Genomic DNA, 21,992 nt, shown 5'->3' on the forward strand with positions numbered 1-21,992 from the left:
CCCGGAACACAATTCTAGGAAAGCTGAGGCCGGCTCGAACCCGCACCATCGCAGGCGGCCAAGGGCTGGGGACTGAGGGGGCTGGAGCTGGGAGCCTGGGGGGCGGCCCTCTCTGTGCAGGGCTGCCCCTGGGCTGAGCCCTAAAAAGGGAAGGAAAGAGCCTGGGGGCTCAGGGTGTGGTCTCCGTCCAGTAGGAGGGAGCTTCCAAGGAAGCAGCTGCTGGGTGGAGTAGCAAGGAGAGAATGGAACAACCGATTACCCCCCCCACACACACACACACACAGAGGCCAGATTTGAGCCCCAGCACCGCATGGGAGACTGCAGCACTGGGGGAAGCTCCGATACTGTGGGGTCTGTCTCTTGTCTGATTGTTGCATGAAGGAACCTGCTGTCCAGGAACGGTGGATTCGGGCTCCAGAGGCTGGCGCCCACCCCCCTAATAATCTCAAAGGCCCCAGATGAAGATAAATGTCAAGTGATTCCAAGGTCACTGGACTCTCTCCCCAAGAAGGCAGCTGCCTCCCAGGAGGGCCCAGCCTTGGGGGAATGATCATGGGGCTGGGCTATTTCTGCCCTTCGTGTGAATGAGAGGAAAGCCCATCCTGCAGTGCTGGGGGGCAGGGGAAGTGGGGCCCCTGGGGAAGTGTGTGTGTGTGTGTGTGTGTGTGTGTGTGTGTGTGTGCCTTTGCCAGCTGCCCCGGGGCAGTTTAATCACCAGCTGACACTCCTGGTCGCCCGCAGGAGGTGGCCTCAGTACACGGGTTGGGGCTGGGGGGAAGCCTGGTGATGCTCCCAGGAGGCGGTGTGATCCCCGGAGTCTGTTTATTGCCTCCGCCACCGGGTGCCTAATAAACACCTTCAGCACAGTGCAGGCAAAGCTGCTGGCGGTTCCGAGCTGGTAAAGAAAATGGGGCTGGCACTTGGCAGTGACGGGCCGGGTGCAAAGCAGACGCGGCGGGGGCGGAATCATTAAGCGATGATTAAACAGAACCAGGTGATTTCCTGGGCCCCAGCCCTGCCGCCTCTCCAGCCCACGGGCCCGTCAGTCAAGGCCTTGGACAGATGGCATCAGGGCCTCTGGGGGACCTAGAGTGAGAGATGGGGAGGGGGAGCGGGGAGAGGGAGAGAGAGAGAGAGACAGACAGACAGACGGAGAGAGAGAGACAGACAGAGCGAGAGAGACAGAGGGAGAGAGACAGAGAGAGAGACAGACAGACAGACAGAGGGAGAGAGAGAGACAGAGGGAGAGAGGAGGGAAAAGAAGGTAGACGGAGGGAGAGAGGAAGGAGAGGGAGAGAGAGAGAGAGGGAGAAGGGGCCAGGTGGGGGTGCACCTGGTTGAGCGCACATGTTACAAAGCCCCGGTCCCCACCTGCGGGGGGGAAGCTTTGCGCGTGGTGAAGCAGGGTGGCAGGTGTCTCTATTTCTGTCCCTCTCTGTCTCCCCGCATCCTCTCGATTTCTGGCTGTCTCTATCCAATAAATAAAATAAATAAATAAATAAATATAATAAAAAAAAGTTTAGGAAGAAAGAGGGAGAGAAAGTGGGAGGAGAAAGGGAGGGGAAAGGGGGTCCGAGAGGCGGTCTTCGCAGAGCAGCACGGGGTTGGCTTTGGATGCGGGAAGCAGTCAGGTGTGGCACCTCCCTTGCCCCCTCCCCAGAGCCAGGGCTAAAGAGGCCGGGAGGGTCCAGGACACAGGTGGGGGGGTCCTCATGGAATAGAGCCAGGCTTTTTACAGGAGCCCCTCAGATCAGCCTACAGCTGCTGACCAGAGTGAGGCCAGCGGAAGGGAGCATCCCCACCTCCAATTCTCTTTTCCTTGAGCAGCTCTAGGTGGTGCTGGGGCTAGAACCCGGGGCCCTCATGTGCCAGTCTCAAGTGTCAGCCTCTGGTGCCCCATTTCCTCACCGACAGCTTCAGTGGGAGGGAGGTCAGGCAGCCTGGGTGTGGTGCAGTGGTTAGCGGGACGGACTGGAGCGCATCAGCCCAAGTTTGGACCCCAGCACTGCGTGCCGGACTGAGGCTCTGATTCTCTCCCGCTGTCTCCTGTGTCAATCAGTCAATCAGTTGCAGAAGGCTGGGTGGCAGTGTGCCTGGCGGAGCATATGTTACCATGCGGCCGGACCCGGGTTCAAGTCCCTGGTCCCCACCTGCAGGGAGGAAGCTTCATGAGTGTGAAGCAGGGCTGCAGGTGTCTCTCTGTCTCTCTCTGTGTGTCTCCCTCCCTCGCCCCCCTTTTCCGCTTCATTTTTCTCTCTCTACTCAATAAAATAAAAATAAAACTTAAAAAAAGAACCCACAGGGGAGCTGGGGAGACAGCACAGGGGTTCTGCAAAAGTCTCTCCTGTGTGAGGCTCCAAGGTCCCAGGTTCAGTCCTCAGCACCACCATCAGCCAGAGCTGAGCAGGGTTCTGGGTTGGTCTCTCTCTTTCTCTCCATCTTTCTCTGTGTATTTCTTTCTCATTAAAATAAAATACTAAATATATATATATTTGTTAAAGTCTAGGCTGGGGAGACAACATCATGCTTCTGCAAAAAGCCTCTCCTGCCTGAGGCTCTGAGGCTCCAGGTTCAGAGCTGAGCAGAGCTCTGGTCTCTCTCTCTGGAATTTCCTCTCTCTGTGTCCCTCATTAAAATGAATAAATATTACAAGAACTACCACCTGCAGGAGGCTGAGCTCCTGAGGGGCTTGGGGTCTGAGGCACCCCTCCCTCTAAAATGGGGTTTGGGCTGGGCGTGGGGCTCTCTGGCTGAGCGGCCGGCTGTGTGCCAGGCAGAACCCACAGAGGATGGAGGTCCCTGTCCCGCAGAGTGGATGTGGGGGGGAAGCAGACCCACCGTGTCCTCAGATGGGGGGTTCTGCTGGGGAGCCAGCACTGCTCACTAAGCCGGCCACCACAGCAGGCCAGGGAGTAGACAGGAGCTCCGGCGGACACCCTGCCAGCACAGAGAAGTAGGACCCCAGGCCCTGAGGCTACAGCTGGGGTGGAGTGGCAGGTGGGGTGCCAGGGCACGTGCCTGAGGCCGTCCCAGTCCGATCCCTGGCGTGCTCTGGTCCGCGCGCTTTGTCTCTCTGGTGACAAGCACGGAAATCTTTAAAAACGAAAAAGATGCAGAAGTAGGTCGCCAGTAACAGTGGGAGAGCTCACAAAGGTGCCGCTGCTGCACCTAGACTTCCTGTTTATTCAGATATATCCACTTGGTTCCAACAACACATCCGCGTGTGATTATGGGCTGTACCTTAGATTCACACACTAGCTACATGCGTGATAAACAGTCTGTATGCGTAGGATCCTCACCACTTACAACACCCCACCCGTGGTTATGAGATTGATCTGGGGGGTCCTGGTGGTGAGGCTGGGGGTCCTGGAGGTGAGGCTGGGGGTCCTGGAGGTGAGGTGGGGGGGTCCTGGAGGTGAGGCTGGGGGTCCTGGAGGTGAGGTGGGGGGTCCTGGAGCTGAGGTGGGGGTTCCTGGAGGTGAGGTTGGGGGGTCCTGGAGGTGAGGCTGGGGGTCCTGGAGGTGAGGTGTGGGTTCCTGGAGGTGAGGTGGGGGTTCCTGGAGTTGAGGTTGGGGGTCCTGGAGGTGAGGCTGGGGGGTCCTGGAGGTGAGGTGGGGGGGTCCTGGAAGTGAGGTGGGGGTTCCTGGAGGTGAGGCTGGGGGTCCTGGAGGTGAGGTGGGGGTTCCTGGAGGTGAGGTTGGGGTTCCTGGAGGTGAGGCTGGGGGTCCTGGAGGTGAGGCTGGGGAGTCCTGGAGGTGAGGTTGGGGGGTCCTAGAGGTGAGGTGGGGGGGTCCTGGTGGTGAGGCTGGGGGTCCTGGAGGTGAGGCTGGGGGTCCTGGAGGTGAGGCTGGGGATCCTGGAGGTGAGGCTGGGGGTGTCCTGGAGGTGAGGCTGGGGAGTCCTGGAGGTGAGGCTGGGGAGTCCTGGAGGTGAGGTTGGGGGGTCCTGGAGGTGAGGTGGGGGTTCCTGGAGGTGAGGTGGGGGTTCCTGGAGGTGAGGTGCGGGGGTCCTGGAGGTGAGGTGGGGGGGTCCTGGTGGTGAGGCTGGGGGTCCTGGAGTTGAGGCTGGGGGTCCTGGAGGTGAGGTGGGGGGGGTCCTGGTGGTGAGGCTGGGGGTCCTGGAGGTGAGGCTGGGGAGTCCTGGAGGTGAGGTTGGGGGATCCTGGAGGTGAGGTGGGGGGGTCCTGGTGGTGAGGCTGGGGGGTCCTGGAGGTGAGGCTGGGGTTCCTGGAGGTGAGGCTGGGGTTCCTGTGAGGTGGGGGTTCCTGGAGGTGAGGTTGGGGGGTCCTGGAGGTGAGGTGGGGGGGTCCTGGTGTTGAGGCTGGGGGTCCTGGAGGTGAGGCTGGGGGTCCTGGAAGTGAGGTGGGGGGTCTTGGTGGTGAGGCTGGGGGTCCTGGAGGTGAGGCTGGGGGTCCTGGAGGTGAGGTGGGGGGTCCTGGAGGTGAGGCTGGGGGATCCTGGAGGTGAGGCTGGGGGTGTCATTGAGGTGAGGTGGGGAAGTCCTGGAGGTGAGGCTGGGGAGTCCTGGAGGTGAGGTTGGGGGGGTCCTGGAGGTGAGGTGGGGGGTTCTGGAGGTGAGGCTGGGGGTTCTGGAGGTGAGGTGGGGGGTCCTGGAGGTGAGGTGGGGGTCCTGGAGGTGAGGTGTGGGGGTCCTGGAGGGGAGGTGGGGGTCCTGGAGGTGAGGTGGGGGTCCTGGAGGTGAGGTGGGGTCCTGGAGGTGAGGTGGGGTCCTGGAGGTGAGGCTGTCGCTGGGGGTCCTGTATTGGAGGCTGCAGGGTTCAGAGCCAGTGTCCAGCATGTGGCAGCTCTGTTGTTGCTGCCTAAGGGGGATTGTGGGCACAGGGGGACTGCCCAGTCCTGGCTCATGTGATGGGTGAATGGGGTCCCCAGATCCCATGCCTGGCTGCTCATGGAGGCTGCCTGGGTGTCCCAGGGTCCACTAAGAATGCGGTGTCCCCTGGAGTCGGCTGAGGCTGTGGGACCCCCCCCTAGAGGCCATGGGGTGACCAAGGCTGTGGGTCCCTGTGGACGAGGCTGTGGGTCCCCCTGACCAAGGCTGGTGGTCCCCATCCTGTAGCGTGTTCAGGGGGCCGCTTCGGCCAGGACTGCGCCCAGCTCTGCACCTGCGCCAACAATGCCACCTGCAGCCCCCAGGATGGCGCTTGCCTCTGCGCCCCTGGCTGGACCGGCGAGGACTGCTCACAGGGTGAGCCCCCCACCAACCCGGGCCGACCCCCAGGTCGCCCCCACCCACCCGGGCCGACCCCCAGGACGACCCCCACCCACCGGGGCCGACCCCGACCCCCAGGTCGCCCCCACCCACCCGGCCGACCCTGACCCCCAGGTCGCCCCCCCCACCCACCCGGGCCGACCCCGACCCCCAGGTCGCCCCCACCCACCTGGGCCGACCCCCAGGACGCCCCCCACCCACCCGGGCCGCCCCCGACCCCCAGGACACCCCCACCCACCCGGGCCGACCCCCAGGTCGCCCCCACCCACCCGGGCCGCCCCCGACCCCCAGGACGCCCCCACCCACCCGGGCCGACCCCCAGGTCGCTCCCACCCACCCGGGCCGACCCCGACCCCCAGGACGCCCCCCACCCACCTGGGCCGCCCCCGACCCCCAGGACGGCCCCCACCCACCCGGCCCGACCACGACCCCCAGGACGCCCCCCACCCATCCGGGCCGACCCCGACCCCCAGGTCGCCTCCACCCACCCGGGCCGACCCCGACCCCCAGGACGCCCCCACCCACCCGGGCCGCCCCCGACCCCCAGGTCGCCCCCACCCACCCGGGCCGCCCCCGACCCCCAGGACGCCCCCACCCACCCGGGCCGACGCCGACCGCGACCTCCAGGCCGCCCTCCAGATCCCTGAGAACACCCCCGACCCCGCAGGACGCCCGGAGCCCCCACCCAGTTCCCCTTCTCGTCCAGCGGCCCCACTGGAACCCGCATGCCGGTCCCCCAGGCGGCCCGCCCTTCCCCGGACACCGCAAGCCCCCGGGTTCCGGGGCGCTGGGGCGAGGCTGTGGGCGCTCCCAGGAGGCCCTGGGTTCGATTCCCCGACGCCCGGTCTCAACCCCGATGGCCGGGGTCACGGGGGTCCGCTGAGGCCGGGCACCCGCCCTTGGCACGGGGGGCAGGGCAGGGCAGGGCAGGGCAGGGCCGTCTCCCGGGCACCCCGGGCGCTGGGTGGGGGCCCCAGGAAGCCGCCGGGCTGGGGAGGCTCCATTTGGGGCGCTGCCCCCGCCCCGCCCCGCCCCGCCCCGCCCTGGGCCCGGTGCCCCGGCCCTGACGCGCCGCTCTCCGCCCCCAGCCTGCCCCCCCCCCGCTCCTGGGGCCCCGCCTGCGCGCATGCGTGCAGCTGCCACCGCGGGGCGGCCTGCGGCGCGGAGGACGGGCGCTGCCGCTGCTCCCCGGGCTGGACCCCGCCCGCCTGCGCGCGGCGTGAGTGCGCCTCGGGCGCCCCCTGCCGGCCGGCGCGGGCAGCGCAACCCCCCCCCCCCGGGGACCCCGGGGACCCCGGGGACCCGGCCGCCGGCGCGGGCGCTGCTGGCGCCCCAACTGCACCCGGGGGCGGGGAACCCCGGGCGACCCCCGCCGTCCTTCGCAGCTGCCGCCCCGCCCCGCCCCGTCCCCAGGCTGCCCGGCCGCCTTCTACGGGCAGGACTGCGGCCGCGTGTGCCAGTGTCAGAACGGGGCCCGCTGCGACCACGTGAGCGGCCGCTGCACCTGCCGCACCGGCTTCACCGGGAGACACTGCGAGCAGAGTGAGCGCGACCCCGGCCCGCTACCCCGCCTGACCCCGCCTGGAGGGGAGACCCCGGCCCGCTGACCCCGCCTGGAGGGGAGACCCCGGCCCGCTGACCCCGCCTGGAGGGGAGACCCCGGCCCGCTGACCCCGCCCCGCAGGGGAGACCCCGGCCCGCTGACCTCGCGCTGACCCCGCCCCGCAGGGGAGACCCCGGCCCGCTACCCCGCCTGTAGGGGAGACCCCGGCCCGCTGACCCCGCGCTGACCCTGCCCCGCAGGGGAGACCCCGGCCCGCTGACCCCGCGCTGACCCCTCCCCGCTGGGGAGACCCCACCAGCTCACCCCGCGTTGACCTGCAGGGGAGACCCCGGCCCGCTGACCCCGCCCTGCAGGAACTCCACCCCGCTGACCCCGCTCTCACCCCCGCCCCTGCAGGGGAGCCCCCCACCCGCGGCTCTGATGCCCTGTCCCGCCCCTCCTGCGGGGGAACCCCAGTCTCTCCTCGTCTCTGCGGGAAACCCCCCACCCGGGACTCTGAACCCCCCCACTACCCGGGGACTGACTCCTCACCCAAAGCCCGGCCCTTGCAGGACCCCTCCCCACCCCGCCCTCCTGCAAGCGGAGCCCCCAGTCCCGGGCTCTGACGCCCCCTCCCCACTCCAGGATTGGTGTCTGCAGGAGCTGGGGGCGGGGCGCGGGGGCCTGAGGGGCGCAGCCAGGTCAGGACCTGCCCCGTGGGGGTGCCGGGACCGTGTCCACGGAGCGGGGAGGGCAGGGGTTAGGGGGCAGCTGTCCTCCTTTGTCAGAGGCCCCACGGGGGCCGCAGGGCAGCAGTCATGGAGGAGGGATTGCAGGGGTGCAGAGAGCTTCCCCCAGTGCCAGGACACCCCGGTGTGGCGCCAGGGCTCCTGCACCCGCCGCGCTGCGTCCTCTTCCCCCAGGGTGTGCCGCGGGCACCTTCGGCTCAGGGTGCCAGGAGCTGTGCGAGTGTCTCAACAACGCCACCTGCGACCACGTCACGGGCACCTGTTACTGCAGCTCAGGGTTCAAGGGCATCAGGTGCGACCAAGGTAAAGCGAGAGTCGGGGGGCGGCGGGGAGCCCCGGGCAGGTCCAGGAGACGTGGGGCTGGGGTCGCAGCGTGTCCCCTGGTCACCCCCGAGGCGGCGGGGAGAGGTGCGGGGCGCCGCGGGAACCCGGGGGCTCTTGCGGAGGGGGGGGGCTGGGTCCCCGGGGCCTCCCCGCCAGCTCCGCAGGGGCCTGCTCTGCGCCCTGTGCCCGCAGCCGCGCTGCGGATGGAGGAGCTGAACCCCTACACCAGGATCGGGCCCGCGCGGGCCGGGGAGCCGCACTCGGCCGGCGTGGCCACGGGCGCGGTGCTGCTGCTGCTGGCCCTGGCGCTGGGCGGCCTGGCGGGCTGGCGGCGGCGGCGGCGGGCGCGCAAGGACCAGGGCGCCGGCCTGGGCCCCCGGGTGGCCTACATGCCCGCCACCAGGGTCGCCTGCACCGACTGCTCGCTCTCCGGTGAGTGTGTCCCTCCCCAGGGGCATGGGGACCCGCAGGGGTAGCCGGGACTCCCCCCACATGGGAGCGATCGTGGGCAGCTGTCCAGGTGCAGTGCAAGGAGACATGCACAGGGATCAGCCCAGGGGTACGGGGACCCCCAGGGCAATGGCCCACACACACGTGGGGACCCCCAGGGACAGGGCACCTGTCCAGGTGCAATGCAGGGAGACATGCACAGGGATCAGCCCAGGGGTACGGGGACCCCCGCGGACCTGGAGACCCTCCAGAGGCACAGAGACCCCCCTCCCCCCCCCCCCCCCCCCGCCCAGAGACAGGGTACATCCTGTCCAGGATGCAGACATGCAAACACACACAGGGACCCCCAGGGATACGGGGACCCCCAAGGCCATGGAGGCCCACACACACATGGGGACCCCTAGAGGCAGAGATCCCTCAGGGATATGGGGACCCCCAGGGCCATGGAGACCCCTCTGGACCCCCCACACACACAGTTTCCCCCCCGGGGACCCCCAGGGACACGGGGACCCCCAGGGACAAGGTGATCCCTCAAGAATTCCGGGCCCCCACTCAGGGCTATGGGGACCCCCAGGAACAGGGGTACTCCCAGGGAAATAAGGACCCACACACCCATGGGGACACCCCTAGGGACAGCAGGGACCCCACCCAGGGTCACAGTGGGGCTCCACGGGGTGTGGGGTCCAGCGCCCCGACTGAGCAGCTCTGCTCTGGAGCCCCGCTCTGTGTCCCCTGTCCCCCGCCAGGAGCCTTTGCTGAACCCCATGGGGGGACCGAGCCTCCCCTGACGCCTGTCCCCCCCCTCAGGAAAGGACGGCGGTGTGCAAGCCCACGATATTCCTTGCCTCACTGGGGGAGCCCGTTCTCGTCCCGAATCTGGGGGTGCTCACAGGCCGGGTGCTGGCCTCTGGCCAGGCCAGCAGGGGCCTGAACTTGGTCACAGCTCAGGAGGTGTTTTCCGTGGGGCTGGGGGCGGGCGCTGCTTCTCCCTGAGCCTGCAGTCTCTGCCTGAGGGAGATGGTTCTGCTAAAGGCTCTGACAGCCCAGGTTCAATCCCCAGCACCACCACCATGGGCCAGGGCTGAGCAGGGCTCTGATAAAAAACAAGGGGGCTGGGTGGTAGCACAGCGGGTTAAGCACATATGGCAGGAAACACAAGGACTGGCATAAGGATCCCGGTTCGAGCCCCCGGATCCCCACCTGCAGGGGAGTCGCTTCCCAGGCGGTGAAGCAGGTCTGCAGGTGTCTGTCTTTCTCTCCCCTTGTCTTCCCCTCCTCTCTCCGTTTCCTTGTCCTGTCCAGCAACGATGACATCACTACAATAATAACTACAGCAACAATAATTTTAAAAAAGACAACAAAAGGGGGAAAAGCAAATTTTAAAAAAAGCTTACTTTAAATATATAATTTAAAAAAAAGTGGTCTGGGAGGTGGCACAGAGATTAAGGCACTGGACTCTCAAGCATGAGGTCCTGAGTTCAATTCCCAGCAGCACATGTACCAGAGTGATGTCTGGCTCTGTCTCTCTCCTCCTATCTTTCTAATAAGTAAAAAATATTTTAAAAAATTAAAAAATTTAAAAAACTAAAAGTAAGTAAAAGATAAAGTAAAACGAAAGGTATGGAGGAACAGAGAGGTCAGAGAGCTGGTCAGTGAGGCACAGCACAAGGAGGCACCAGGTCCAGTCAGTCTCTCACGCTCTGCTCCAGGGTCCCCACCTGCTTTCACGACGCAGAGCATGGGGCTTATCCCAGCCCGGCGGCCAGGCCCTGAAGCCCACAGAGGACGGGCAGGGCCCAAGGAGTGGGCTCCCCATGTCACGTGCTGGCTCAGGGGACGCTGAGGCCATGCAACCAACACCCACCCTGCCCCATGTCCTGTGCGTGTCACATGGTGGGGCAGGGGGCAGAGTGGGCCCCTGGGCTTCTGGGGAGCCAACTGGCGGTGCAGGGAGGCCGCCCCCCCACCCCAGGGTGTGATGGCACCTTGCTCTCTCCCCAGACATGTCCCAGGGAGGTGGCCGTGCCCAGTGTGTGTCCACCTCTGGCTACCGGGCGCTGGTCAGTGGGAGGCCGGCGGGCAGCCAGGCTGGCACTCTGGACAGAAGCAGCCCCACCAAGGTACGGGTCCCCCAGCCTTGGGCCTCCCTAGGAGACCAGGACCCTCAGGCAGAACGGGTGGGGCACCAGGGTGGGCACCAAAAGCTTTATGAGGGTGCCTGAGGGGACCAGGGAGCCGAGGCAGCACCCTGGGGACACCAGGCCTCCCTCGTCCCACTCAGCTCAGAGGTGACAGTGACGTCACGGGAGGCCTCAGAACCCCACCCTCACCCCTCCCAACACCCAGCAGTGCTGCCTCCTCACCAGCTGACCTGCTCCCCCAGGTCCCGGAGTCCAGGTGCACGGTGACGGCCCCGCCCTTAGCACCCGGCACCCGGCCCGTTGGCGGTGGGAAGTGGCGGGCAGGCCCTGGGCCGGGTGCTGACTGGTTTCCGTCTCCCACACAGCTGAGTGACAAGTCCTTGGACAGAGAATGGACACCCTACAGCTTTGTAAACGTACTAGGTCAGTACCCACCCCCCATTCCACCCCCGCCCGGCCCTCCTCCTCCCAGGCTCTAAGGGAGAGCGCTGGTGGAAGGTTCTAGAAGGGGGGAGCGGGACCTCCAGGTGCTGTTCTGGCTCATAAAGGAGGCCGTGAGGTGTGAGGTTGGGATCCCAGAGGTGCGAGGGCCACAGGAGGGGGGCGTAGAAGATGCTCGAGTCTGGGGGAGAGGACCCCGCCTGACCCAGGCCCCCTCTAGAATCCCCACCCCACCCTGCCTCCTCGGGTAGGAGACCTCTGTTAGAGCCCCAGGCTGCCACCTCCCCCCCTCCGGCCCCCCCCCCCCCCGATGGAGCCCCACTGCCTGGCCTGCCCCCCACCCCCGCCTCCACCCCTGCCAGGGCCCCGGCAATAATGACTGGCCCCTGTCCTTCCTCTCACTAGACTCCCATTTCCAGATCGGTGCCCTGGAGGCCAGGTACCCGCCCGAGGAGTTCTACATTGAACTTAGACACCTCAGCCACCCCACGGGGGCACACTCGCCAGGTCAGACCCCCGCCCCAGGGTGTGCCCCCGCCCCTACACCCATCCTCACTCTCCCCACCCCCCACTGCCAAATCTAACAGCATCTCACCCGCCCAAGCAGCCGCCACCCCCAGTGGTGGTCAGCGGTCAGTGAGGCCTGGGGTGAGACCCACCTGGCAGACAGGAGCCGTCACTGTGCCCCCAGAGGGCAGAGAGGAAGACTGGGGAGCAGGGGGGCTTTGGGGCTCTCTGGGGGCCTGGATCGGAGCTGACTCTCTGGTCCCAAAAGCTGTGTCCCCCAGAGAGAGGCCTGGGTCAGGGCGGGGTTCGGATAGGGGGGTGGACAGGGTGTGAACAGAGAGCTTGTGGATATGGGCGAGGACGGGGCAAGCAGACAGGTGTAGACAGGGCCTGCAGACGGGTGCGGATGGGTGTGGACAGGCGGGCTGGGTGTCCAGCCGCTCACCTCCAGCTGCCTCACCCTGGGCTCTGGGAGAAGGGGTGGGGGGGGTGACAGACACAGGGACTGGGTGACTTGTCTTGAGCAGTCACTCGAACCCTGGGCCTCAGCCCGGGCTCTGATTCCCGGTAAGAAATTCAACAAGAAGAGTACCAGCACCGCCGAGGATGGGGCTGCAAGCCCCGGGCCTGGACCCGGGCCCTAGGCTGAGCCCCGGCATTCCGTGTCCCTCACCAGCCCACGTCCCTCCTGGTGGGCCTTCAGGGGAGCTGTGACCCTCGGGCAGAAGCCCGGGCCTAGGGCCTCCCTGGCCTGCCGCTGTGGCTGCCCTGGGCTTCTGCCTCCTGTTCCACAGAAAAGGGAGTTGGCAGCCTCCCCGGGGATATGGCTGAGTCTCTCTCTGTCTGTAAGGTGGGGGGGGGTCGTGTGGCCCAAGGCACCCACCTAGCCGGGCCTGGGCCCTGGAGGGCTGGTGCGGGGGCAGCAATGGGCAGACATGCTGGCCTCCCCCATGTGGAGCAGGGGAGGGCTGTGAGGGGCAGGAGGCAGCCTTCAGCCTGGGCTCATTAATTTTTATTATTGGGTAGAGACAGAGAAATTAAGAGGGGAGGGGAGATAGAGGGGGAGAGAGACAGAGACACCTGCAGCCCCGCTTCACTGCTCATGAAGCTTCCCCCCTGCAGGTGGCGGGGTGACCAGGGGCTTGAACCTGCGTCCTTGTGCACTGTGATGTGTGCGCTCAACCAGGTGCGCCACCAACTGCAGCCTGGGCTTATTATTACACCTTCTCTGTGGCGGGCTCCGTGGCTCCCGGCCAAGGGAATAATGGCCCTGAACTGAGTGACAGCCAGGTTCAAGCCCCTGGTCCCCACCTGCAGGGGGGAGACTTCATGAGGCCTCCTTTCTTTCTGGGGTGACCAAGCTTGGTCTCCGTGGCTTTGATGCCCTGCCTCTGGCCAGGGGTTCAAAACCCTGGTTGTGGGAGCCTATGGGGAGGGGGAACGACAGCCAAAGGTGAGGGGAGGGCTCCTTGGGCTGCAAAAACGTGGCCTGGCCTCTCAGAGACATCTCTGCCTCGTGGAGACGGCCCAGCCCCAGATGGCTGCCCAGATAAAAACTGGTTCTGGTTCATTCCTCCTGGGCCGGGCTCCAGTGCAGCTTTGCCCAAGGCGACCTCAGCCGCTTCAGGGCCCCTGCTCCCGCCCTCCTGAGTAAGGCTGACAGGGAGGGGCCTGGTGGATGGCAGGGGCTGGTCACCCTCAATGCTTGAGCCCTTTAAGAATTCCTGGGGGGGGGGCAGGTGGTGGCACACCTGGTTAAGCGCTCACATTACAGGGCACAAGGACCCGGGTTCAAGCCCCTGGTCCCCACCTGCAGGGGGAAAACTTCACAAGTGGTGAAGCAGGACTGCAGGTGTCTGTCTCTCTCCCTCTCTGTCTCCCCTCCCCTCTCTATTTCTGTCTCTATCCAATAATACATAAATATTAAAAAAAAAAAAAAAAAAGAATTCCTGGGAGCCCCATGGTGGAACACTGGCTAAGCACACACACTACAGTGCACAAGGACCTAGGTTCAAGCCCCTGGTCCCCACCTGCAGGGGGGAAGCTTCATGAGTGGTGAAGCAGGGATGCAAGTGTCTCTCTTTCCCTTTCTACCTCCCCCTACCCTCTCAATTTCTCTCTGTCCTGTTGAAGGGAGGGAGGAAGGGAGGGAGGAAGGGAGTTAACAGGCAAGGGTTAGACAGCATAATGGTTCTGCAAAGAAACTCTCATGCCTGAGGCTCCAGGTTCAGTCCCCTGAACCACCATAAGCCAGAGCTAAATAGTGCTCTGGTAATAGAAGGAGGAAGGATGGAAAACAGAAAGGGAGGGAGGGAAGAAGGGAACAAGGGAGGGAAGATGGGAGGAGAAGAATGGCTGTTGGGAGCAGTGAATTTGTACCAGCATCAAACCCTGGTGTCAAACACATAAAGGGTCGGGCGGTGGCGCAGCAGGTTAAGCGCACGTGGCGCAAAGCACAAGGACCGGCACAAGGATCTCGGTTCGAGCCCCCGGCTCCCCACCTGCGGGGGGGGGGGGGGGCCTGCTTCACAGGCGGTGAAGCAGGTCTGCAGGTGTCCAGGTGTCTCTTTCTCTCTCTCTCTCTCTCTCCCCTTCCCCTCTCAACTTCTCTCTGTCCTATCTTAAAAAAAAAAAAAAAAAGCCACAGGAGCAGTGGATTCATAGTGCAGGCACCAAACCCCAGCGATAACCCTGGAGGCAAAACAAAACAAAAAACAACAACAAACAACAAAAGCTCCACAAATTCCTCTCTGTGTGGTAAAAAGACTTTCGAATGTGTCCACCCAGGATACGTGCCGTGCCGGCACTAGGGAGCTTCCCCGGGGCAGGGAGGAGAGGAGGAGAGGAGGGGAGGGGAGGGGAGGGGAGGGGAGGGGAGGGGAGGGGAGGGGAGGGGAGGAGGCACAGGAAGGCAGAAGGCGGGTGCCCAGCCTCCCTCACCCCTGCTCTTCTCGCACTGTTTTGCTGCAGGTCCTAGCGGGCTGGACAGGTGTCAGAACACCTACGTCATGGACAAAGGCTTCAAAGGTAGAGTGTCCACTCCCGACGTCCCGCTAGAGTGCAGCTCTGAAGACAGGCAGGCGGCCGTGGGGTAGTGGGTGCTCTGTCCGTCCCCTCCTGCCCCCCCAGGGTTAGCGGCCCACACAGACCTGCCATTTGCTTTAAGTCCGCAGCTGCTCACAGGGGCCACGAGGGCTGCTTATAGCCGCCAGCAAAATGGCTTCCGTCGACCCTCGATTAGCCTGAAACCCACCGGTGATAAGATCTGAAATAGGGACCCAGGCGGTAGCGCAGCAGGTTAAGCGCACGTGGCGCGAGGCACATGGACCGACCTAAGGATCCTGGTTCGAGCCCCCGGCTCCCCACCTGCAGGGGAGTCGCTTCACAGGCGGTGAAGCAGGTCTGCAGGTGTCTGTCTTTCTCTCCCCCTCTGTCTTCCCCTCCTCTCTCCATTTCTCTCTGTCCTATCCAACAACAACGACATCAATAACAACAACAGGGGCCAGGTGGTGGTGCACCTGGTTGAGCGCATGTGTTATAATGCACAAGGACCTGGGTTCGAGCCCCCAGCCCCCACTTGCAGGGGAAAGCTTCACAAGTGGTGAAGCAGGGCTGCAGGTGTCTCTCTGCCTCTCTATCACCCCTTTCCCTCTCAACTTCTGTCTCTATACAACTAAATAAAAAAAGATAAAAAAATAACAACAATAACTACAACAACAACAACAAAAAAAAACAAGGGCAACAAAAGGGAAAATTAAACAAAAAGATCTGAGGTAGTCAATTGGCCCTTCCCAGAAGCCTCCTGTCCTTGCACTGGGGAGGACCCCTACCTCTCACCACCCCCCACACCCCACACCTGCTGGCTTTCTGGGGCAGAAGGAAGGAGATCCCCCCAGAGCAAGGGAGGGGGGCCAGGACCAACTCTCACAGCTTAAGGACAGGCCGTGTGTAGCACCAGTGGCTTTGGAACTGTGTCCTTCACTCCTTTCACTTATTTTTTATTATTTAGTTTCCCTTTTGTTGCCCTTGTTTTTTATTTTTTATTGTTGTTGCAGTTATTATTGTTATTGATATTGTTGTTGTTGGATAGGACAGAGAAATGGAGAGAGGAGGGGAAGACAGGGGGAGAGAAAGACAGACACCTGCAGACCTGCTTCACCGCCTGGGAAGCGACTCCCCTGCAGGTGGGGAGCCGGGGGCTCGAACCGGGATCCTTACGCCGGTCCTTGTGCTTTGCGCCACCTGCGCTTAACCCGCTGTGCTACCGCCCGACTCCCTGTCTGTCACTTATCAACTGCGCTGTCCCAGGCCCGGTTTCCGCCTCTGCTACACCCTCATCTGAGGGTTACGCCTGGGAAGAGCACCTCACCTTTTGAAGGCTTGTCTCTACCCCAGGTGCAGGCCTAGTTCAGAGCCTGGTGAGGACCCGAAGCTGGTTCTGGCTGGTTCTGGCAGGTCCTGGCCTCCACCCAGCTCTGCCTCAGGGCCCTGAGCTTGGTTCCCGGCATCAGGACAGACACTAGTTGGGTGGAGGATAGATAGCATAGTGGTTCTGCAAAGAGATTCTCCTGCCTGAAGCTCCAAAGTCCCAGGTTCAGTCCCCAGCACCACCATCAGCCAGAGCTGAGCAGGGCTGTGGGTGTGTTTGTGGGGGGAAGAGACACTAGTCCATCTCCCCAAGATTCAGAAAGAGGGGGACCCTGAATTCTACGGGCCTGGCGCCTGGAGTGTGTGAGGGGTGTGCGCGTGTGTGAAGCAGACGGAGCCAGGCAGGGCTCCCAGATGTCTGTTCCGGACTTTCAGGCTGAGTCTGAGACACCTGTTTGCTGAGTGAGGTGCTGCACGAGACACGGGCCAGGTGGCTGGGTGCGGGCTGGGGAGGTACTGAGCACTGTGACTCAGAGTGGGAGGGCGGTCCGCCGGCACTCCTGGCTAGTTCCTGGAGCAGAGACGAGGAGGTGCCCCCACATGTCTGCTGGCCGCCGGCCGGCAGGAACCCAACTCCCGAGGATCCTGATTCTAGCAGTTTCTGTGGGTTTGACCCACAGTGGGCGAAGCGGAAGCCAGAGAGCCAGTCTGAGTCAGGGCTGGACAGAAGGGGCCTTGCTTGCTCGGGGAGGTGGCACGGCTGGGTGTGAGCCAGCTCGGCTGGGCCCTGACACCCCAAGAAGCGGGCACACAGCTTCCCTCCACTCCGCCACGCTCTCTCCTCAGGGGAGCCGTGGCCGGGGGCCAGCAGACATGTGCCACACAGCCACGGAGCTGGGGTCACACACGCCACCCTGAGGGCCAGGAGGGGTGTGGAGACAGGCTGCCAGCAGGCTTTGGGGGGCCGGCCCATCAGGGCAGCAGGTGGGAAGAACACGGGTGGGCACAGCTCAGAGCCTGAGGCCGGCGGCCCCCCCGAGGCACAGAATGAACCCTATCAGCTGGCTGAACCCCCCACCCCCAAACAGACCTCTGAAACTCGCTCGTGTCAGGAGTGAAAAGAAATCCTTTCCTGGGACGGCCAGACTCAAACGGATCAGGACGGGTGAGCTGTGAGGGGGCTCCGGACCGAGAGCCAAGACCTGCTTGGGTTCAAGTCTTAAGACCCACTCAGGTTCCTGCAGACAGCTGGCTCGATCTGGTGGGCCTTGGTTCCTGGCCATTGAGGACGGGGTGGGGCTAGAGCCTTCCGGAAGGTCCCCGCAGCCCGCCAGCCTCGGCCCACGTTTTAGGTGGTCACCAGGGAGACCGTGTAAGAGTATTGGCTCACCCCGTCTCACTGGGGGTCGCCCCTTCCCCCCACCTGTGCAGCCAGCTTCCTGGGGTTCAGGCATTTCCCGGGCTGTGGAGAAGCCCCTCTATTCCCCTCTCAGCCCGGCTTCCTGGTGGGGGAGGCAGTGAGGCCTCCTCAAACAGCAGGCCGGGAAGAGGGGGGCAGTTTGGTGCCAGCACCCCCAGTGGGGCAGCCAGCAGCCTGAGTGGGTGTCGGGGACAGTCAGCTCTCATCACAGCAGGGTGGCGGGACCCTTCCCTTCACCCCCCATGTGCTTTTAGAGAGTGAAATGTGAGGCCAGGTGGTGGCGCACCTGGTTGAGCGCACACGGTACAATGTGCAAGGACCCAGGTTCAAGTCCCCGCTCCCCACCCGCAGGGGGAAAGCTTTGCAAGTGGTGAAGCAGGGCTGCAGGTGTCCCTGTCTCTCTCCCCCTCTCTCCTTTCCCTCGCAATTTTCTCTCAGCCCTATCAAATAAAGTTAAAAAAAAAAACTTAAAAAATAGGGAGTCGGGCGGTAGTGCAGCGGGTTAAGCACACGTGGTGCAAAGCACAAGGACCGGCATGAGGATCCCGGTTCGAGCTCCCGGCTCCCCACCTGCAGGGGAGTCGCTTCCCAGGTGGTGAAGCAGGTCTGCAGGTGTCTGTCTTCCCCTCCTCTCTCCATTTCTCTCTGTCCTATCCTATCCAACAACGACCACATCCATAACAGCAACAATAACAACTACAACAATAAAATAAGGGCAATAAAAAGGAAAATATATATTTCAAAAAACTTAAAAAGTAGGGGCTGGCTGGTGGTGCACCTGGTTGAGCGCACATGTCACCGAATGCAAGGACCCGGCTTTGAGCTCTTTGTCCCCAGCTGGAGGGAAAGCTTCCCAAGTGGTGAGGCAGGGCTGCAGCTGACTCCCTCTCTATTTCCTCCTTCCTCTTGACTTCTGCTTGTCTCTCCGCAATAAATAAATAAAGATAAAAACAAAACCACCTTTAAAAGCTAGGTGAGTTGGTTTCTGAGGCCTCTGCTTCAGGCTGTGTGACGGGGGTTATGAACCCTGGTGCTAATTACAGGCTGGGTAGAGTGACTCTCAGAGCTTGGGCTGAGGCTTCCCCTTTCTCGGCCGCCCACAGCAGACGCCAACCTTGACGGGGGTGGGGTGGGGCCGTGGAGGGCGAGGAAGCCAGGTTCTTCCCTTTCCCGCTCTGCCCTCCACCCTCCCACTCCCAGACAGGTGCGTGACTCAGGGGAGAGAAGTCACTTCTGGAGAAGTCACTTCCAGAAGCGAAGCGTTCAGGTGGCCTTGCCCTGGCTCCTCTCCGTTCCCAGGAAGGGCAGGGGGAGGGTCACCCCTTAACCTGGCGTCCCTCACCGCTGCCCCTACTTGTCCACGGGGACCACAGCCCTGCCCTGAGACCAGGCCCCTTCCCGCACCACCCTGACTTCTCTCCCGGCCACTCTGGGTTCCACCTCCAAACTTGAAAGCTGAGATGCCTTTTCTGGGGTGAGAGGGGGCAGGACTGGCTGTGGACTCTTGCCCACACAGAGCCCCAACTTCAAGCCCCCTCTCCCAGAGTGGAGTTGAATTCACTGCGAGCCACACAGATGCCGCAGCTCCCCCAATAAAACCATTTCTTCCTCCTTCCTTCCTTCCTGACTACCGCTGGGGCTCGGTGCCAGCACTGTGAATCCACTGCTCCTGGTGGCCACTTTGTCCATCTTACTGGACAGTAGAGAGAAACTGAGTGAGGAGGGGGAGATAGAGGGAGAGAGGAGGTTGGGCAGTGATGCACCAGGTTAAGCGCCCACGGACCCGAGTTCAAGCCCCTGGCTCGCCACTTGTGAAGCGTCCCACTCCAGACACCTCCTGCTTCCTCGCACCGCTAGCCGCACTAGGAGAAGGGCACGCACGTGTCAGCACCAGCCGGGGTGGCCCCCGAGACCACTCCACTGTGCTTGTCCCCCTGCCCCCCGCCACCCGGGGAGCAGAGCCGCTGGCTCTGCATCAGAGAGAGATGCATCACAGAGAGATGGCTTGGCAAACAGGCCACCTCCAGGCCTGACTCCTGGCTCGCACACATGGCCGGATGGGGTGAGGCCTCAGCCAAGGGGCTGCACCTCTGAGCCCCGGCCTGTAAAACAAACGGCAGCCAGGCTTGCAGGACTTTGCGAACTTTACACAGACGTGAAAACACATCATAAACATCTCGAGTTCCTGACTTCCCAGTGTGGCGATGGATAACAGGACGGAAAGTGTCCCTGTGGCTTTGCAAACAGAACTTTCTGAGAGAGCATTTTACTATGTTTGCTTATTTATTGGACAGACACAGCCAGAAATCAAGGGGGAGGGGGAGAGAGAGACAGAGAGACGCCTGCATCTCTACTCTACCACTTGTGAAGCCCCCCCTGCTGGTGCATTGCAACATGGGTGCTCAGCCAGCCTCAAAGAGGACTTTCTGTCAGATTTTCTTTTTTTATATTTTATTCCTTTCTGTTGCCCTTGTTTTATTGTTGTAGTTATTGACTGATGTCATCGTTGTTGGATAGGACAGAGAGAAATGGAGAGAGGAGGGGAAGACAGAGAGGGGGAGAGAAAGACAGACACCTGCAGACCTGCTTCACCGCCTGTGAAGCGACTGCCCTGCAGGTGGGGAGCCGGGGGCTCGAACCGGGATCCTTACACCAGTCCTTGTGCTTTGCGACACATGTGCTTAACCCGCTGAGCTATTGCCCAACTCCCTTATTTTTCTTTTTTACCAGAGCACTGCTCAGCTCTGGCTTATGGTGGTGCAGGGGATTGAACCTGGGTCTTTGGAGCCTCAGGCATGAGAGTCTGTTTGCATAACCATTATGCTGTCTACCCTGCCCTCTGTCAGATTTATTATGTGTTGGTGGGACACAGGCCCAGAGCATCACTGCAGTACATGCGATGCCAGGACTTGAACTCAGGACCTCATGCTTGAGTCCAACTCTCTCCACTGTGCTGCCTCTTGAGTCAGTTTTCTCTTTCTCTTTCCTCTTCCTCTTCTTCAATTTGTGGTGGTGCTGGAGATTGAACCTGGGACTCTGCAAGCCTCTCTTTCTATGTCACTCTCACTGCTCAGCTCTGGCTTGCTAGGAATTGAAGCTGGGACCATGGAGCCTCGGAGCCTCAGGCACGAGTCTTGTTGCAGAACCATTATGTTGGCTCCTCAGCCTTGCAGACATAACTTTCTTGAAAAAATAATTCGTTTTAATTTTATCTTATTTGATAGGGACCGAGAGAAACTTAGAGGCAAGAGGGAGATAGGAAGACAGAGAGACACCTGCAGACCTGCTTCACCACTTATGAAGCCCCCCCCCCCATGTGGGAAGCCGGGGGGCTTGGTCACTGTGTGCCACCACTAGGCCCCAACATAACTCTTGAGAACACACGCACACGCTCACACATGCACACGCACGCCCGCCCACCTAGAAAAGCACACTGAGCAGTCAGCTCTGCACGCCAGTCTCCAGCCCCAGGGCTGGGAAGGGGCACACCTCAAGCGCAGACGCCTGATGCTGCCCTGAAGCCGTGTCCTGGCCCAGCGAAAAGCCTGCCCCCATCTCCCCCCTCCCCGCCTTGCAGATTATATGAAGGGGTCGGTGTGCAGCTCCAGCTCTTGCTCCTTGAACAGCAGCGAGAACCCGTATGCCACCATCAGGGACCCCCCCGTGCTCGGCTGCAAGTTTCCCGAGAGTGGCTATGTGGGGGTGCGGGCACCCGGGCACGGCGGGTCCCCCTGCTCGCAGGCACCGGCCTTCTCCTCGTCCTCATCCTCGCCTAGTGAAGGCACCCATGAACTTGGTAGGTGTCTCCAGTAAGTGACTCAGTGGGGCCAGGGCCCAGTGTAGCTTCTCACGGGAGTGCAAGGCCTCCCCTTCCCCTGGCTGGAAAAAACACGCCTGGCTTGTGTTGCTTTTTGCTGAGATCTGAGGTGAACCGTTTTGCCCTGGGCGGTCCTCTCTCAAGCAGGAAATCAAATTCTTGGGCTGAATCTGCTTTAAAAAAAAATAATAAAATAATAATAATAATAATAAATAATGAAAAAAAAAAAAAAAACACCATACCGGGACTAGAATGAAGCAGAAATGCTGGGTGCGGGTGGGCTGGGGACTGGGAACACAGTGTTTGTGGACACAAGTCCTAGCTCAAGGAGATAAATACCTCCCCTCCCTTCTTCCAGTCTGACCTGTCCCCGAGGGCAGTAGACTCCCACCCCCAGGGTATTCCTGGCTGTCTTGGTTTTGACCCGGGGTTGGGGTTGGCTTTGGATCTGCCGTCACGGAACAAGCCCGAGTGCAGCCCTGAAGCGGCTACCACAGGCTTCAAGAGGCCCGGCTTCTGCCCTCTCCCAGGGGGCGGTGTGGGGGGGCAGCCACAGCACTCTGTCCTCTGAACTCCCCTCACTGTATTCCGCAGCGCCCACAGTCAGTGGGGCCCAGGAAGGCCGTGACCCTATGTCCAGCTTTGCCCAGGACCCATATGACCTCCCTAGAAGCAGCCACATCCCAGGCCACTATGACCTGCTCCCCGTCGGGCCGAGCCCTGCCAGTGGGTCCCCCCAGGCCAGGCTGTCTTAGTGGGAATGGAAGCCTCCTTCCCGCGTGTCCGCCGGCTCTCGGAAAGAAGACGACCCCTCCCTGGACTCAAGCCCACGGCGTTCTGACCATCACCTGGAATGCAAGAGGCCCTTCCACGTGGGACTCGTGGCCTGGCTCAGAGGATGTTCCCAGAGGCAGATCCCGTCACAGGCCCCCAGCTCCAAGGCCCTGGACACTTTCTATAGTTAAAATACAGCTAGCTAGTCACCAGCACCCGCTAACAGAGC

At 62.4% G+C, this 21,992-nt stretch overlaps 1 protein-coding gene across 1 annotated transcript in view; it reads left to right on the forward strand.

Moving 5' to 3' along the window:
• Nucleotides 1–21,978, forward strand: part of MEGF11 (multiple EGF like domains 11) — a 28,205-nt gene extending 6,227 nt beyond the window's left edge. Inside the window, exons 4-13 of the mRNA XM_060175706.1 lie at nucleotides 5,011–5,205; nucleotides 6,643–6,771; nucleotides 7,696–7,824; nucleotides 8,038–8,277; nucleotides 10,297–10,415; nucleotides 10,802–10,859; nucleotides 11,283–11,384; nucleotides 14,355–14,411; nucleotides 20,750–20,968; nucleotides 21,584–21,978. Of these exons, the coding sequence (XP_060031689.1) occupies nucleotides 5,011–5,205; nucleotides 6,643–6,771; nucleotides 7,696–7,824; nucleotides 8,038–8,277; nucleotides 10,297–10,415; nucleotides 10,802–10,859; nucleotides 11,283–11,384; nucleotides 14,355–14,411; nucleotides 20,750–20,968; nucleotides 21,584–21,744 (1,409 nt within the window). The 3' untranslated portion in view covers nucleotides 21,745–21,978. The remainder of the gene's footprint in view (nucleotides 1–5,010; nucleotides 5,206–6,642; nucleotides 6,772–7,695; nucleotides 7,825–8,037; nucleotides 8,278–10,296; nucleotides 10,416–10,801; nucleotides 10,860–11,282; nucleotides 11,385–14,354; nucleotides 14,412–20,749; nucleotides 20,969–21,583) is intronic.
• Nucleotides 21,979–21,992: the final 14 nt, after the last annotated feature.

This window comes from Erinaceus europaeus, chromosome 16, assembly GCF_950295315.1.
Source record: "Erinaceus europaeus chromosome 16, mEriEur2.1, whole genome shotgun sequence".
In the NCBI taxonomy this organism is placed as follows: Eukaryota; Metazoa; Chordata; class Mammalia; order Eulipotyphla; family Erinaceidae; genus Erinaceus; species Erinaceus europaeus.